The sequence below is a fragment of the Nannobrachium achirus genome (genome assembly GCF_963921795.1).
Source record: "Nannobrachium achirus genome assembly, chromosome: 22".
Classification (NCBI taxonomy): Eukaryota; Metazoa; Chordata; class Actinopteri; order Myctophiformes; family Myctophidae; genus Nannobrachium; species Nannobrachium achirus.
The window spans coordinates 27,711,954-27,728,602 of record NC_137829.1 but is presented as its reverse complement, the minus strand read 5'-3'; the positions used below and the strand labels follow the sequence as shown (position 1 = coordinate 27,728,602).

General features: G+C 43.2%; 1 protein-coding gene across 1 annotated transcript in view; it reads right to left on the bottom strand.

The window, feature by feature from the left end:
- Nucleotides 1-16,649, bottom strand: part of uggt2 (UDP-glucose glycoprotein glucosyltransferase 2) — a 57,315-nt gene that overhangs the window by 19,282 nt on the left and 21,384 nt on the right. Inside the window, 7 exon segments of the mRNA XM_080753698.1 lie at nucleotides 2,647-2,726; nucleotides 5,309-5,411; nucleotides 7,624-7,719; nucleotides 8,455-8,585; nucleotides 10,230-10,361; nucleotides 12,205-12,420; nucleotides 13,683-13,777. Of these exon segments, the coding sequence (XP_080609824.1) occupies nucleotides 2,647-2,726; nucleotides 5,309-5,411; nucleotides 7,624-7,719; nucleotides 8,455-8,585; nucleotides 10,230-10,361; nucleotides 12,205-12,420; nucleotides 13,683-13,777 (853 nt within the window).

Here is a 16,649-nt window from a genome sequence, read left to right as displayed (position 1 = left end):
CTTTCTTGGTCACTGAGTGAACAATGTGATGTCACAACAGGTCAGCTATAGAAACTGAGGCGTTACCCTCTGACAGGATCTGCTGGGTTTCATTGTAAACTGCGACCTACGATGGCATAATATCGTTATTGTATCCTTATCGAGGTATGACCACGCGCAATGTCAGTATCGTAAAAGGCAACGATATCGCGATATATATCATATACATATCGCCATATCGCTGCCCATATTATCGCCAATATTGCCCATATCGTTGCCTTTTGCTACAATTAGAATATAAAATGTGTGGGAACCCAATAGCACTTCAAATCAAAAGTGATATTGACTTGCTGTTTTTTGAATAATACTTAGTTTCCACTGGTGCAACACTTAAAATATTGAATATCGGTAATATCGTATATCGTATCGATATTGAAATAATTGGCATAAATACCGAGATATGAAATTGTGTCCATATCGTGCATCCCTAGTTGGACCTGTGTAAGTCCACCATTGACAATGGCATCGCCAGGTGTGAGGAATAGAACTCTGCCAAGTGTCTGGCTGTACAGGCCAGAGAGCAAGGAGGAGATGTACTGTATTGTGTTGGTTGTACAACACTTCCGCAGTTTGAACTATAAAGGCTTCCAAATTATCTTCAAAACCCCCAAGACCAACCTACTGTACGTATCAACGGGGGCGACTGGGAGTTCTGCTCGGCCGCCCCCGAACTGTGGAACGCCCTCCCTGTCCACCTGAGAGCACCACAGTCGGTCCACTCTTTTAAAGGGGAAGACCACCCATTTTCAATATTGAACTATGTCATTAATATACCTTAGAGGAGTTGTGGAAATAGAAAAAAGTTCCCCCCCTTCTGTGTTGCCTAGAACTGGAGGATTGATTTTGGGGTTTGTATTGTAAAGTACAATGTGTGATGTCATCAAGTTGTAATTTACAATACAAACCCCCAAATCAATCCTCCAGTTGTAGGCAACACAGAAGGGGGGGGAACTTTTTTTTTATTTCCACACAACTCCTCTAAGGTATATTAATAAGACATAGTTCATTGAAAATGGGTGGTCTTCCCCTTTAAGAGAGGACTAAAAGCCTAACTAACAAAGCTTTTTTTATTTTTTGCTACACTGGTTTTACCTCTAGGCTTTGCCCTCATGTTTCAGTTTCTTAGATCTTTTATAGTGGTGTGATGATTCTTCTTTTATTATACAAATGCTTATTGTCCACTTTAGGCGTGGCTCTGTGGTGCAGCTTCTATGCTGCAGACACGCAGCGATCTTGCGTTTTGGTATGGAGTCCATTTTAGGTGGTGAAACATTGTCAATTGTTGTGATTCCTTTATAGAAATAATAGCAGTGTGCAGCTGAACGTTCTTTCTGCTTGAAGCAACTGAAAATATTGATCAGGACAAAGTTTGGGCCGCTAATGGATTCATAGAATATTTAGGCTAAACATGCCAATTTGATATATCAAATAAATAAAACCACATTTTGGCTACTGTTGCAGTTTTTACCTGTAGTCCTCGATTATATCAGCACTATTTTCCTATTGCCCATAACACTATGCTTACAATTTTACCTATACTATAATGGTTGGATAGAGGATAGGATTTAATTTCAAAGTCAAACTCAATGTGGAAATAATTATAATTCCCATAGTCCCACTATTCAACCAAGCAATGGAAACGCTTCCCCGTGTGGACAGCAGATGCACGAGAGATGACGATGCCACGCTTAAGCGCCTTTCAGACAGAGCGCGGTCGCCACGTCCTACTAATTCATTTTCAATGAGAGGTGGGGGGTTATTTTGGCCACACAGAGAAGTTTAGGGGTGGCGAGGCAAGCGGGTGCGGTCCCGTGAAATCCCTGTGCTTGTTCGTGCTTTGCACTCGCGGGCGGCAAGAGCTGGATTGTGGTCATCTTTCTTTTCCATGCTTGGCGGCTGGCGCGGCTGGAGGACAATAACAATGGCTGCTAGGCGTAATATCGCCCGGCGTTTACTCACGGAGCGATTGTGTTTGTGTCTCCACATGAGATACCGCGGCGGCGGCGCGGTCCCCGCTGATCCAAGCGGGAGCCCCCGCGGCACCCACATTCCGTCTGTAAGGCACTTAACTGTACAGTAGGTGACACTTCCAGGGCGTTCCCACCAGAAGGATGAACTGCTGTTCATGCATTCAGGGATACTTAAACAAAACACCAGTTAACAGTGGAAAATTCGACCCACTGAGGGACATAAATATATATTTAGTTCCGGGTGATCAAGGATGAAAAAAACGCAAAACACAAATTGCATAATGAGCATAATTCACACCGATTGTTCATCAACGATTGCAGACTTGTTTGTTTTTCTTTTTGCTGGTCTTGAAAGGTTTGAAATACAACAGTACACCCGCTGTAAGCAATTTGCCCCAAGATGAAAGGGGAGGCCCAAAGCAATAAGATGGTGTTATTAAGCAGATCGCATCTGTGTGGTACAATCTAACAGACGGAAGCCAAGAGGGAGAGGGTGTGTGTGTGTGTGTGTGTGAGTGTGTGTGTGTGTGTGTGTGTGTGTGTGTGTGTGTGTGTGGGATGCTGCATCTGGTGTGGTCGGAGGAGACATGCACATCCCATACAGTGAGTTTAATTACAACAGGAGCTGCAGCCTTACCTCTTGAGGGGCATCTCGGACAGCTTGGCCCTGCAATTCATAAACACCTGCAGTTTTAGATTGACCACTTGACTGAGCACCTGCAGGAGGCACAGAGGGAGAGACCCAGTTAGTGCTCAGAACAAAATAAACTCAGTTCAGTGGGCAGACACGGTAAAGTACAAGGCATGTTGTTCTGAGGATGTTTCTGAACTGCAGGTATTTTACTTTATATTCTTTGCATAAACACTTTATATTCTTTGCATAAACAGTAGTAGGGCATTCACCAAATATTTGAATATCAAAGTCACTATTCGAAGTTGTTCACCGAAGTCGAATATTCGCTTATTTTTATTGTTTTCTCTTTAAAAAAGATATAGTTTATAAAGCTTGGCTAGAGAGGAAGTCATAAGAATGATTTGTCAATGCCCCTGGTGGATGAATTTGTTAATGCTCTATACCAGGGGTTCTCAAACCTTTTTAGGCTGTGACCCCCAAAATAAACATATTTGAACTGGGGACCCCCCCACCCTGACAAGCACTTGGAATTGTAGGTATTACATTTAATATGACTCGGTTCCGCAGATAAATATTGTGAAAATAGCAGATCTACATGCTCACAACGCCTCGGAACGCGAGGCGTTGTGAGCATGTAGATCGGCAATTTTCACAATGTTCGCCTCTTGCTTACTTAATATTTGACAGTTTGGCCAGCCCTGTCGAATATTCGACTATTCGAATACTTTGAGGTCGAATAGTTCGGATACTAAAAATCACTATTCGTGAATGCCCTATGGCACACTATTCATTTACCAACCTGTGCGCCCCAACAATGCACGTAAAGTGTGAACTACTGCACCTGTGATGCTAATTCAATAAAGTATGTTATGCAGCATAAACTCTGCTGCATAATACAAGTGGAAAGTTCACACTGCCGGGGGAGTGGCTGCTAAAGCTGGCTGGCTGACCCTGGTGGGGAGGGGAGTCAACTTGTATTCACGGCAGTCACAAAACAGTTGCATCAACACAGCTAGCCTCCAGCGAGCCTTGGGAAATGTTTAGAGCACCAATGGGTTTGTGTCAGTGAATCATCATCTTCCAGGGGCAGAAAAACAGTTCTAAACCAGAAAGATGTGCTCCTCGGACCACAGGTCTCCGTCAAGCCAGGTGGGTTATTGTGGGCCAGTAGCATGTCATACAAATTAATGAGCCCCTCCAGCAACCTTTGAAGGCCAATCGTGGACTACAATTGGTAGTTGAAAAGACTAGACAACTACGAACTACGATTCGTACAGTAGGTGGAAAAGAATATCAAACAAAACCAGTAGTAGCGAAAACTGTGTTTTGTGAAGAAAAATGACGTTAAAGGACAACTTTAGTTTTTTACAACAAGGGTTCATATTTTAGATTGTAATTAAAGAATATAAAAGATGAGTGTTAAAATTATTTCATTTACTTCTTTCTATTGTTTTAGAGATTCTTATTTCAGTGGTTGGGGGCATGCGTACAAGTGGCTAAATATGTCATTTTACACAGAATAAGCCCATTCCCAAGATACAACGCAACCTTTCATGGTTGGATGTGACTTATGGGGGCTAGAAGTGTTACTGTAAATAGCAATAAAGAAACTGCTGGCTTATTGTGTCTAAAAATACATATTTAGCCACTTGTACGCATGCCCCCATGCGTACGCATGCCCCACATTTTAGCACGGTAAACGCGATAAAACAATAGAACGAAGCAAATGAAAAAAAATTACCACTCACTTTTTCTTTTCTCTAATTACAATCTAAAATATGAACCCTTGTTGTAAAAAAACAAAGTTGTCCTTTAATATTGTATAACTGGGCGTGGCCTATTTGGGGAGTTGCGTAATGATCCAAGGAATCCAGGAGATTTTATTTTTAATTTTTTCTGGAAAGAGTTATATGTCAAACCATGAAACCGATTTGACATTTCTTTGATATTTCTTCCTCTGCCTAGCGGGAATGTGCATGCAAAAGTGTCACAGCAATCGGATGCTGGGTTCATGATTTGAGGCATTTTGTTCAAAATGAGCCACTCCTGCAAACTTTAGACATCTGTAGGAGTAATATAAAATGTATTTTTATTTTTGCGAAAAACGGCCTCCTGGTGGCGCTATGACATGCCGATGTGAGAAATGTGGGGGTTTTACTTGGCCTCCAAGGAGTATGCATACACAGTTTTATGCCGATTGGTCCAACGGTGCCGGAGATTAGCTGCACACACATGGACTGACACACGGACGAACGGACAGGGGCGAAAAGAGTCTTAGCTACGGCTTTGGCCATGCGGGGACAATAACTCATGGTCAAATAATAAAAAATACTGTAAATAACAACACCGTCTTCATGCAGTCAAGTGAAGTAATTTCATTTTTTAACACTTATCCATAAAAGATGGCATGCTGAGAATGCTGCCTTTCAGAATGTACAAAGTATACAAAAGAATGAACAAGAGACAAAAGGTCAAAACATGTACAGTATGTAGACCGTGGACGACGGAGAAAATAATACTTAAACATTTTTTTAGCTGAACCTTTGACCTTTCAGAGGTTCTTTCTCCTTCCCTTCTCGTGATTTCTTTATTTATTTTGTGTCCTTGTCCTTGCAAAAAAGAGGAATCAAAAATGCGGAGTGCAGAAGAAAAGGAGACATCTTACAATCAGCAGAGAGGACATCTTCTGTGCGTCCCTGGTGAGGGGGTCAACGGTGGCCACCACGTCATAGGAGACCTGGTTCTCAATAGGGGACAGATGGAGCACGCTGTGGAGGGAACAGTGAGCACACACTGTACCTTAGTCAGCACATTTATTCAACACAATTAAAAAAAAAGAAGATTGCACTCTATAAAAGATAATTGTGTGGCAACACTGCAGACAGGGATGAGAGCTGTGTGACAGAAACCATTTCCATATTTCATCTTTTTATGTTATTTTCATAAATAAATGCCCTAAATTATACTTTACTCAGTGAATATGAATAGCTCATCTACTGTACCAGCTCACAATGCCGACATGGGAGCGTGTAGATGCTATTTTCACAATTTAAAAACTAAGGTTAAGGCCCAGACGGCTGGCGAAGCGGTCCGGGCACCTAGGCTCAATGTAGGCTGACAGCGAGTCGCGGGTTCGAGTCTCCATCCCGAAGGCCTTTGCTGCGTGTCACTCACTACCTAGTCTCGCGTGGCCAGACTGTTGCCTCCGCGATTTGGTCAAATGCTCCCGGCATACAGTCTGGCAGACGGAAATAGAAACGGTGAGTGCGAGATAAAGCGGATGTGACGCAACCGCTCCCTTAGTGCAGTAGCAATAACATGTCCTACTGGAAGCGTTATGTCTCCTTTCAACATTTCTGGGGGCTTTATTTTGTCTTTCTCTGGTGTTATTGGTGTCACCTTCATGATGTTTTCAAACGTTTCATAAACTATACACTCATAACAATAATAGGCAGCTCGAATGACTTTGTCTGAGCTATTGTGTTTCTGTTATGTTTCCAATGGGACTACAGTTCAGTGCAGCAGTGGCTACTTCCGATACTCGCCGTTCGGGAGCTGCTCTTCCAGACTCTATATAGCATTCGGAGATTGTGGAATAGTTGTCTGGCTACGCGAGACTACTCACTACCCATCTCTCTCTCCTCATTTCCTGTCAAACTACTATACTAACAATAAAGGCATAACCCCAAGCACCCAGAACCACGGTAGAACGTTGAAGCAGCCTTTGCCCTACTAGTCTAGTAAATCTAGGGAAAAAATACACTCAGGTTGGACAAAATTGTATTATTTAGTTTTCCAACTGATTCTGACAGGAAATTAGGTCTACTAGCCAGGATAAAAAATCTACCAAAATCTGAACACTGCAAATACCCACAGTGGCCAAATCAAGTTGGGCTACCATCGACTTTCTATACAGGAGGAAAATACCCAGAAAAATAATCTGCTTTAAGTAGGATGTGAGGGGTCTAACTAGGGGTTTGACATGATGCAGAATCCATTGCAAGCATTTGTTTTTCACAAAAAACATTCCTTGGGCTAACAATGGCCCCAGAAAATGATGGTTTAGTGATGAAAAGTGACGAGTCATCACTTTTACCACAGTTTTGTGGGCGTTTTATGGGGCCAATGAATGTTTTTATGCAAAACAAATGGTTGCAATGGATTCAGCATCATGTCAAACCCCTAGTTAGACCCCTCACATCCTACTTAAAGCAAAAAGAAATCTGGGTATTTTCCTCCTGTATAGAAAGTCGATGGGAGCCCAACTTGATTTGGCCACTGTGGGTATTTGCAGTGAGCAGATCATGGTAGATTTTTTTATCCTGGCTAGTAGACCTAATTTCCTGTCAGAATCAGTTGAAAAACTAAATAATACATTTTTGTCCAACCTCAGCCTTATTTTTACTGGACTATACTAGCCAAAGCAGGAACTGCAGCCGGGGTGAAGCGCCGCTGGGGTCTGCCATAGGGTTCAATAGACATAGTTCGACGTTCGTTACTGCTGACATAAGAACAATTGGCTTATTCACATAAGCCAATTCCCCCACAATGCACCTGGATTCACCCACAATGCACCTGGATTCAGCTACTTCCGGCAGTCTTCCAGGTGATTCAAACAGCACTGAGCAACCTGCATTGAAATTAATAGCTACCGTCCGCCCTCTATTTATATATTACCTATGCATGCAACCCCCGACCCCCAAACCAAAAAACTATGGTTGAAACAATTTGCAGATAATGACATGCTTAACATAAGTACACCAAGTTTAAAGTATTCATGTCTGTTTGTGGGTTAGATAAATGCTGAACCAATGAAAAGTATTAACAAAAGCGGTTTAATAAATAATAACTACACTGCATCCACTGGACACTGGACCCCCCCCCCCCCCCCCCCCCTCTCTCCTGAAAAGTAACTTTGAAAATAAAAGCTTTCCACTCCAGCGACGATAAGTAAGTAGTGGCGAAAGTGCCATTTCTCACCTGTGGCTGTCTTTGACAAAGTGAATGTCCCTCCTGGACTCTCCTTTGGGGGCTGCAGTGAGGAGGGCATCAACCTTCATGACTAAATCACTGGCTCTGGGGGCAGAAGGGTGCAACATGTTCAGTCAATCACACATAATGATACTTGTTAGTCCGACCGTCAGCAAGAGTACCAACACAATGCGATCTCAAGCTGTTTTCAGAAGGTGGCAACATACATCAGTCAAGACGGCTGCCTTTTCAGTCCAGCAGTGGTTTTCAAACTTTTTGTGCGCAATGCACACCGATGGGTATGTCAAAATGTCAATGTGAAAATCTATAAAATCTATGAATCTATAAATATACATTTCTGAAAATTGGGACACCAGGTCAATAGTGGCTGCATTTTTGTTAGGGTATAGAAATTGCCTCTTTATTGAAAAATGTGTGTGCATATTACTGCACAATATCCTATCCTATTCTATTATATATTAAGGAAACCTCTGTCTGTCAGTCAGTGGGTCGGTCTGTTTCGCATGGTTCTCGTCAGTGGGTTGAGCAATTGATCTGAACTTACAGGCATTGAACATTAGCATATGCAGACAGCCACAAAGCCCCATTTTTCACTTTACCAAAATGTAAGCTGTTTATTAGCGTTTTTGTGTAAACACCGGAGATTCTGATTTCGGGCTATGGGATCTGTTGGTTACCCTCTGTTGTCATGGTTCAGACTAAAAGCCAGTAACGATCACATAATGGTGTAATGACAACCACAGACGTTAGAGGAAGCAAGACAGACATGGACAGACAGCCCAGTTGAAAAATCAATGAGACAGAGGAAATAAAACATACTGTTTCGCCTTCATCCCCATCTGTTTGACTTTGGCTTTGACTTTCTCTGCTGAGGTGCTCAGTGTAATCTTCTCCAACAAATGGAAATCCTCCACAGTGAATTCCTCCTGCTCTTCAAACGGCCCAAGGATCTAACATGGAGGAGATGACACAGATGGAACAAGAAGGTTAAGAATCTCACATCGATTTGTATTATTTACCATTTTGTCAGGGAGGTTTTGAGCCTAACGCCTGATTTAGACTTTGTTAGGGATGTGTCGCGCACCCAAAGAAAAAACTAGGAAATCTTCAAGCTCTATAGATTGTCTATTTTCAGAGTGCGTCACCAGCGCACATCAAAGTATAGATCACCATTAATTTGAAGGACATTGCTTGCTCTTTTTGTCAGATTCTTTGTGGATTCAGACTCTCCACCTCTATATCTCCTCTTATTTTGGGAGGACAGCGTCCTCGGCTGACTCTGTCACCGCTGCAGCGGAATGTAAAATGATATTAATTGTTGCTGCCATCTCAGGGGTTGGCCTCTTCATCTGTCGTTGTCAGCACTGCTGCTGCTAAGGCATCAGTCATCAGCTCTGCACAGTGATAACACGCACAGTCGCACACATGGTGAATACACATGCATGCAGCACATGCACATGCATTCACATGCGCATACTATACTCACACACACTTCGGGTACTGCACACACCTGCGCTGCCTTCTCGCACACATGCACGGCACGCGCAAATTGAATGCAATTTGGGACACTCGTGACCTTTGGGAAACAGTTGGCATGCTGACAGGAGCACACCCAAACACAGAAAGGAAAGCACTCCTAAACGTAGCAGCTTAGAATAATCTATAAAGCCTTCGCACTGTGAAATAATGAGAATAACAATGAACCAGCGCTTTAGCGCCCTCAAAAAGTGCCACATGTAAAAGGATACTATATCAGACTGTTCTCAATGCTTCTAAAGTGTTTTTCTAAACACTTTTCAAAGGATTTTCAGAAATTCTCAAAAATAAATTCAGAATGATTCAAAAACAGTGTTAATTGGTTAATTCATAATGCATTCTTTTTAAATTTGTGTCCAGGGGAGACACCAAATTTCCCTTTTGGGTCACGAGTTTAAAAAGATTGGGAACCCCTTCTGAAATGATATTGGGAGGGACCTGATCTGTATACTGTATTATGCCTACCCCATGTACCCCCAAGAGCACTTTATTTGGTTGAAACATTGTTAACTTAAATAACCTTTGGGGGGGCATTGAAAACAGTGTGTGAATATCCCATCTTCTTTTCTTGTTTAAATTGCGCCTGTTTAAATACCTATTTGGATGTGTGTGTACTCTCTTGGACAAGTGGGACGTGGTTTGGTTGTTACCTGCGAGCCGCAGTGCCTGTCCTTTTTTTAACCATTTTAGAACATTTTAGTGGTTCGCAACCTTTTTAGACCTCTACCCCCCCAAAATAATTGAAATGGGGACCCCCCAGCCTGACAAGCACTTGGAATTGTAGTAGTTGATGCATTCAATTATGTTTGACCGAGTTCCACAGATAAATATTGTGAAAATAGCAGATCTACAGTACAAGCTTGTAGATCAGCTATTTTCACAATTTTTTATGCCGTAATGGTCTTTTTCTTTTCTTCTTTCCCTCCTTTTTTGGTATTAAAAAGGTCATGAAAGTCCATAAATGATCATTTCACTGTCATCTGGGGACACCTCTGGGGGTCCCGACCCACAGGTTGAGAACCAGTTTTAGAACAAGGAGGAGGAGGGACTCTACTCACCCGGCCGTTGCTGACCACTGCCCTCTGTCCAGGACCCAGCTTTAGGATGTCTCGACAGAACAGCTGCTGACTGGAGATAAAATCCACCTCCATCGTGTTGAACTTCTTTTCAAAGGCATCTTGATCCATGCCCTGTATACGGTTGAACAACAACGGGTTTGTTTGGGATGTTATAGATTGAGCGGTATTGCCCGCTCGTGTCCGAAGACAATATGATATATGATGTTGACGGGCTACCTCAAGGACACCGCTCCCCATTCCTGCCTATCCAAAACACAATCTGAGTGACATATTGACATGAAAGTATGATGTATGCAGGGCGAGAGATCCCTCAGTTATTTGCACGATCATTAAAGCCCTGCATCAGAGCAATCATTATGGTTTTCAAACATAAATATTTCAGCCAGGGAGCATCGAGCCGTCGGAAAGGCACATACAGTACATGAAAATTAAAGATCAATTTGTAATTAATCTAACAAACTTTTAATTAAACATTGGCCATTTTGTCTATAACAAATCAGGCGTGGGAGCGCGGAAGGTTTGTTGGAGGTTATTAGTTTCTCCAGCATTTCTCTCCTCAGGAGAACAGGTGAAATACCAATAATGTCAGCACAACTCTGTCAGCAAGTCTGTCTGTGCTGTGCAGCCAATAATAAACTCACATCCCGACTCCGGGTCCCAACTCACACAGCCACACGCCTACCTATCTTTACACTGCCATCTGAAGCCAAATCTCTCCCATAGTTAAAGAGAGGGGTAATTGAAGGCTGCTTTGCTGTGGTCAGACCCAGGCATGGGGCTGTGTGACAGGAGTCATTATCCATATTGTAACTGGTGGCACGTTGGCTATTCTTTTGTCACTAATGAGGGCAGACACAGGGCTTTCTGTTCAGCTGATCAAACCTGTGGAAAGATGTTTGATACGTGCACCGCTGTGTGGGCTGCTGCCATATGCCGGCACTTGGGAGACAGAGTACGTACTGATGAAAGCACCTGTGACTGTAGAAACTGCCATGAGCAGGACAGCGATGGTCAGGCTCAGTCAGGCACGACCGAATCACACAGCCATGAACAGCGAGCAGCAGCTTGGCTAGATAGTCATCTCTGGGGACCAGGTATCCACCAACACTTTCTTTTTTTTAATTTAAGGATTCTGCACAATGTGCCTGCCTGGTGCTGAACCCCCCCTGCCAGATCAAGTGGAACTGACAGTGAGTAGGCAGCATCAGGTGAGATTCAAGAGAGAATTAGATGTTGTGTTCATCCATCTAGTGTTGATTTTGACAGGACATTTTTATTTAGTCTTTTGAGTAATTTTCTGTTTAGTTTTAGTCACCTGAAATGTTTTACTTTTAGTCTAGTTTTAGTTGACTAAATATTATAAGATTTTAGTTGGCTAAATCTACAGTTGAATTAGTCAACTAAAATGTGTTTTTTTGATTTCCACTTAGCTGCATGGCGAAAATAGCTGATTTACAAGCTCACAATGCGTTGCAGCTATTTTTGGTCTGTGAAAACTGCACGCACCCATGATGACTTTCCTTAGTTCTACTGGATCTCTTCTCCACAAGCCCCTCCGAAACATTTAGTGTTTGTTGACGAAACTGTCAGTATATTTAGTCATAGTTTCTATTTTGTTTTCGTAAGTGAAAAAAGGTAGTCGACAGACATTTCTCCTCATAGGTTTAGTCAACGAAATCAACACTGTATCCATCACAATTTTGCCCCGTAAAATAGGATAATAATGGATATGAAGAAACTGACGGCGAGAAAGCACTAATGTTCATGCCGCCGAATTAGTTACATTTTCGGTAGTCTATAGGCGAACAACGGACACTTGAATGAATATAGCTATAGTCATTGTGATCCTTCAATAATTATTACGGAAGAGACATTTACAAACACAAGAAATTAATAGGTGGAAGAAAAAAGAAAAGGAGGAGAAGGAGCTCCCTACTATCTTCCATTTTCTTACCTGGCTGATAGGCAGGAACAGGTCTTTCATCCTGGCTCCTTGCTGGAGGAGCAACATGCTCTCCTCTTTCAGGAGATTCTGGAGGAACTCTGCAGCGACCTTGTTCTTCTGAGTGAGGAGGGAGGCCCAGATGGCCTTGTAGACCACTGTGTTCTCTTCAGTGGGTTTACCGCTGGGGTTAGCAATCACCCCCACACGCACCCCGGAGCTGGCCTTCTGCACACACACAGATAAATAACATAAATAAACAAATACACCAGTAAGACTCCCTAATCGGGAGATTAGGGAATAGGGCAAAAATGTGTTTTTCCAAAATCTTCCTGATCCATGTTGATGACATGAGTGTAGACATACTGTGTGGTGATTTTCGTGATTTTAGGGCAAAATCTGTAGGAGCAGTGTCCAAAAATGTGTTTTTAAAAATCGTCCTGAAGGTGGCGCTATATGGGACAGATTCATGTTGATGGGATGAGTGTAGACATACTGTGTAGCGATGTGCGTGATTTTAGGGCAAAAACTGTAGGAGCAGTGTCCAAAAATGTGTTTTAAAAATCGGCCTGAAGGTGGCGCTAGAAGAGGGCCATGTGAGAAATGAGGGGTGGGGTCTCCGCGTTGCCTTGGTGGACGAATAGGTACCGGCCCCGGCTCTCCCGGACGCTCCTAGCCCGAGTTACGGCATTTTATGTGAGCTGCAGTGGAGGGGGTCCTCCACTGGGGGCGCCAACACTTTTGCATCCGTTCTGGAGCACCAGGAGTGGGTGGTCCCCAGGAATTCCCTGTGAGCAGCCCCGTTGGGGTGGTCATTTTTTACACCTGGGGGTCCCCCAGGGACCTGGGGGTCCCTGGAGCTCCGGGGGTCCTTGGAGGTTGTAGTTTGGCAGGTAAGGAGTGTGTGTGCAAAATTTGGCATGGATGGGGGCAACGGTTGTGGAGATATGAGGCATGGATGGGGGCAACGGTTGTGGAGATATGAGCAGGGCAAAAGTGTGACGTGTGACGTGTGACAGACAGACGGACGGACAGACGGACGGACGGACGGACGGACAGACGGACAGCCGGTGGAGGTTTTGATAGTAAACTGACACATATACTTTCAAATGTATTTTTAAATAGCGGAAATAGCTGATCTACAAGCATACAATACTGTAGATTTTTGAAAATGTATGAACATCTTTCAGCATGGAAATGATTATGACGATTACAAAATAATTGCAATTATCTCAAATTAATTTGCGATTAGATGATAAGGTAATAATAGTGACAGGCCTACAAACATGTACATTATGGTGTGTGTGTACTGTATGTGTAGAAGCAGCTACAGTTTAACTATGGCCTGATTCCGAGTGTTATTGTACTCCCATAATATCTTGTATATTAAAGCTTAAAGCATTGCCTCGAATCCTATCGCCTCATCGATTGCCGATTGATCCAGAATTCCACGACAGTATGACGTTAAGAACGAACAGAAAGCATCTCACCACATGTTTCAGGGCATTGAGAAACAGCCTTCTTCCTGACTCCTTCTCAAAGTCGCCGACTATCCACGTGGTCACGCCACACATGCCATCCTCATCTGAAGCAGAAGAGAAACGATACCACTGCAATAATAATGTCACGTTTTATATCTACAGTACCATATCTAACATGTTCAAATATCATTTCGATAGCAGTGTTGAGAATGTGCTCCGAGACGACATAATCAATACGCATGTCAATCCCCACCCTTGCATTTAGGTGTAGGCCTAAAGGCAAGAGTGTTTTATAAAATGTTCCCATAGAATCTCGAACCTAATGCTTAGCTTGCTTTTAGTGTTGCTAATCCTTTAAAAGGGTCTTCACGCTAGCTATACACCGACAGTGAGATGGCAGCAATCAAGTAAATTAAATACTGTGTGTGTGTGTGTGTGTGTGTGTGTGTGTTTGTTTGTTTGTTACCTTTATTTAAACTCGGTATACAATTGAGGGCAAGCCCTCATTCACAATGTAGCCGAGGTACAACAATGTCAACAATAATATATACATTTACATACATCAATGTTGAAATACGAACAGAAGGAACAATTAATTAAAACATTTACATTCTAAAACAAAAGTGTTAGAAACCATAGTTCTGAATTGGCCCAAGGCCGGCAGAGAACCTATTTTTAAGGACTTCTGGAGCTCGTTCCACGCAAGTGGAGCATTTACAGAAAATGCTGCTTTGCCAAGCTCTGTATGAGCAAATGGAACCTTGAGCGTCAAGAAGTCGCTTGAGCGAGTCTGGTAGGGACTAGAGTCCTGATTCAGCATAGAACAAATATACGGGGGGAGCAGTCCTGAGAGCGCTTTAAAAATGAAAAGATACCAATGCTTATCACGCCTCTCGGATAAAGAGGATAAACCTGTATTCCCATAAAGTGTACAATGATGGGTTCCATAGCTGTCACCAGTGACCCATCTTAAAGCAGAATGGTACACAGTGTCGAGGCGCTTCAAAATGGAAGGAGAAGCAGTCCTATAAATAATATCCCCGTAATCCAAAACAGAGAGAAATGTTGATTCAATAATTGTTTTTTTACAGGATGCAGGAAAGCACGCTTTGTTTCTATACAGAAAACCAATCTTTTGTCTCAATTTTGTGACCAAATTTTCAATGTGAAATTTAAATGATAATTTCTCATCAAGCCAAATACCTAGGTATTTATACTCTGAGACCCTCTCAATTGAAGAGCCACTGGAGGAAGTAATGGATACAATGGATACATTATCACTTATGGTGTTTCCAGCCCTAGTGAAAAACATAAACTTAAACATAAACGTGTGTGTGTGTGTGTGTGTGTGTGTGTGTGTGTGTGTGTGTGTGTGTGTGTGTGTGTGTGTGTGTGTGTGTGTGTGTGTGTGTGTGTGTGTGTGCACGTTCACAAGTAAGACAGAAAGAAAGATGGGGCAAGAGTGAGAGAGAAGAACAGTGAGAAACTGAGAGATCCAGGGCAGACAGCTCAATATATTAGCTGAGAATTGTGATACCCGTCATTGCTTTATTTCCTCGGTCAGTCAGTAAGGCGGACAACCCATCAGGCAGTCAATCAGTCGGCTAGTAAGGCCAACATGAAGCCCATCATTAAGGTCAGCCAGTCTGTCAGTGTAGTGAGTGAGACACAGTAAAGGGTAATTCCAGACTGCTGCATCTTTTTGAGCGGTGGTCACACCGTCTCCATAGCGTGGCCGTGTGTGTAGGTATGTATGTTTGTATGTATGTGGGTGGGTGGGTCTGTCTGTATGTAGCCTCAAGCCTGTGGTGTAGTACCTTTTATGACCACACATGTTAAGGGAGGGGCGCTGTTTTCAGGCCAGGCCAGGCCAGGCCAGGCACACACACACACGCGCACACACACACACACACACACACACACACACACACACACACACACACAGGGGGGGGGGGGGGGGGGGGATGGGCGTGGGGGAGATAAACCACCGCTCAGTTCACACGGGTGTGATTTTTTTAAATAGCAGACCTACAACTCACACCCCTTGCATGACACATTGAGAACTTGTAGGTTGGTTAATTTTGTATAATTCAGGCTTTTTTTGTATCCTAATTTAGAGTAGCCAATTATTATATTTATTTTCTCCCCAATTTAGTCGTTATGCCAATTCATTCCTCCCCACACACGTTTCTGTGTTGTCACTGCTGTTGTATCCTACCGACTCCCCCCCAGTGAGGAGCCCCCACCAGGAGGACGTAGAGCCTTCGTCCTACTCCTCCCGCCCAACACTCCCCGCTGTCAGATGCCGCCCCATCCCGTAGGAGTACATGAAAGACAAATATCACTCTCCGCACCCCGGCTTCCCTCCCCCCGAACACAAGCCAATTGTGTTCGCATAGACGCCCAGCAAAGCCGGTTGAAATGGTTTCATCCTGTCTCAGATCTTTGGTCTGACTCTGAACTATGCTCAGTCAGTCAGTAAGGCACTGCAGTAAGAGAGACATTCAGTCATTTAGTAAGGTACGCCGTCAGTCAGTCAGTCAATCAGTCGGTCAGGTACTGTAGTGAGATAATTAGTCATTCAGTAAGGCAGGCTCACGGAGCTACATTCCAGTCTTGGGCAGTGAAGTGTTGGCTCTGATGACAGACCATTGGCCTAAAGCCAATCAGCAAACCCAGCAATTATCTTGCTGGACGCACACAGCCTGTCTCTGTGTCCAAAGGGCAATTTCACACTTTCACTGATCCACTTATAGCAGCAGACAGTGTATAATTAATTTGTGTTTACATACTATTTTCTTTTGTAATCTTCGACAAGAAAATATGACATGGTTATGCACTTTAGCTTGGTTATAAATGCTAACATGCAAACAAATTATCTAACACCTTTGAGCATAATTATAACAGTGGTATTTGCCACAGTGGGAGTGAGAAATGATCTTGTTGACCAGCAAGCATCGCATTAAGTGATGAGTG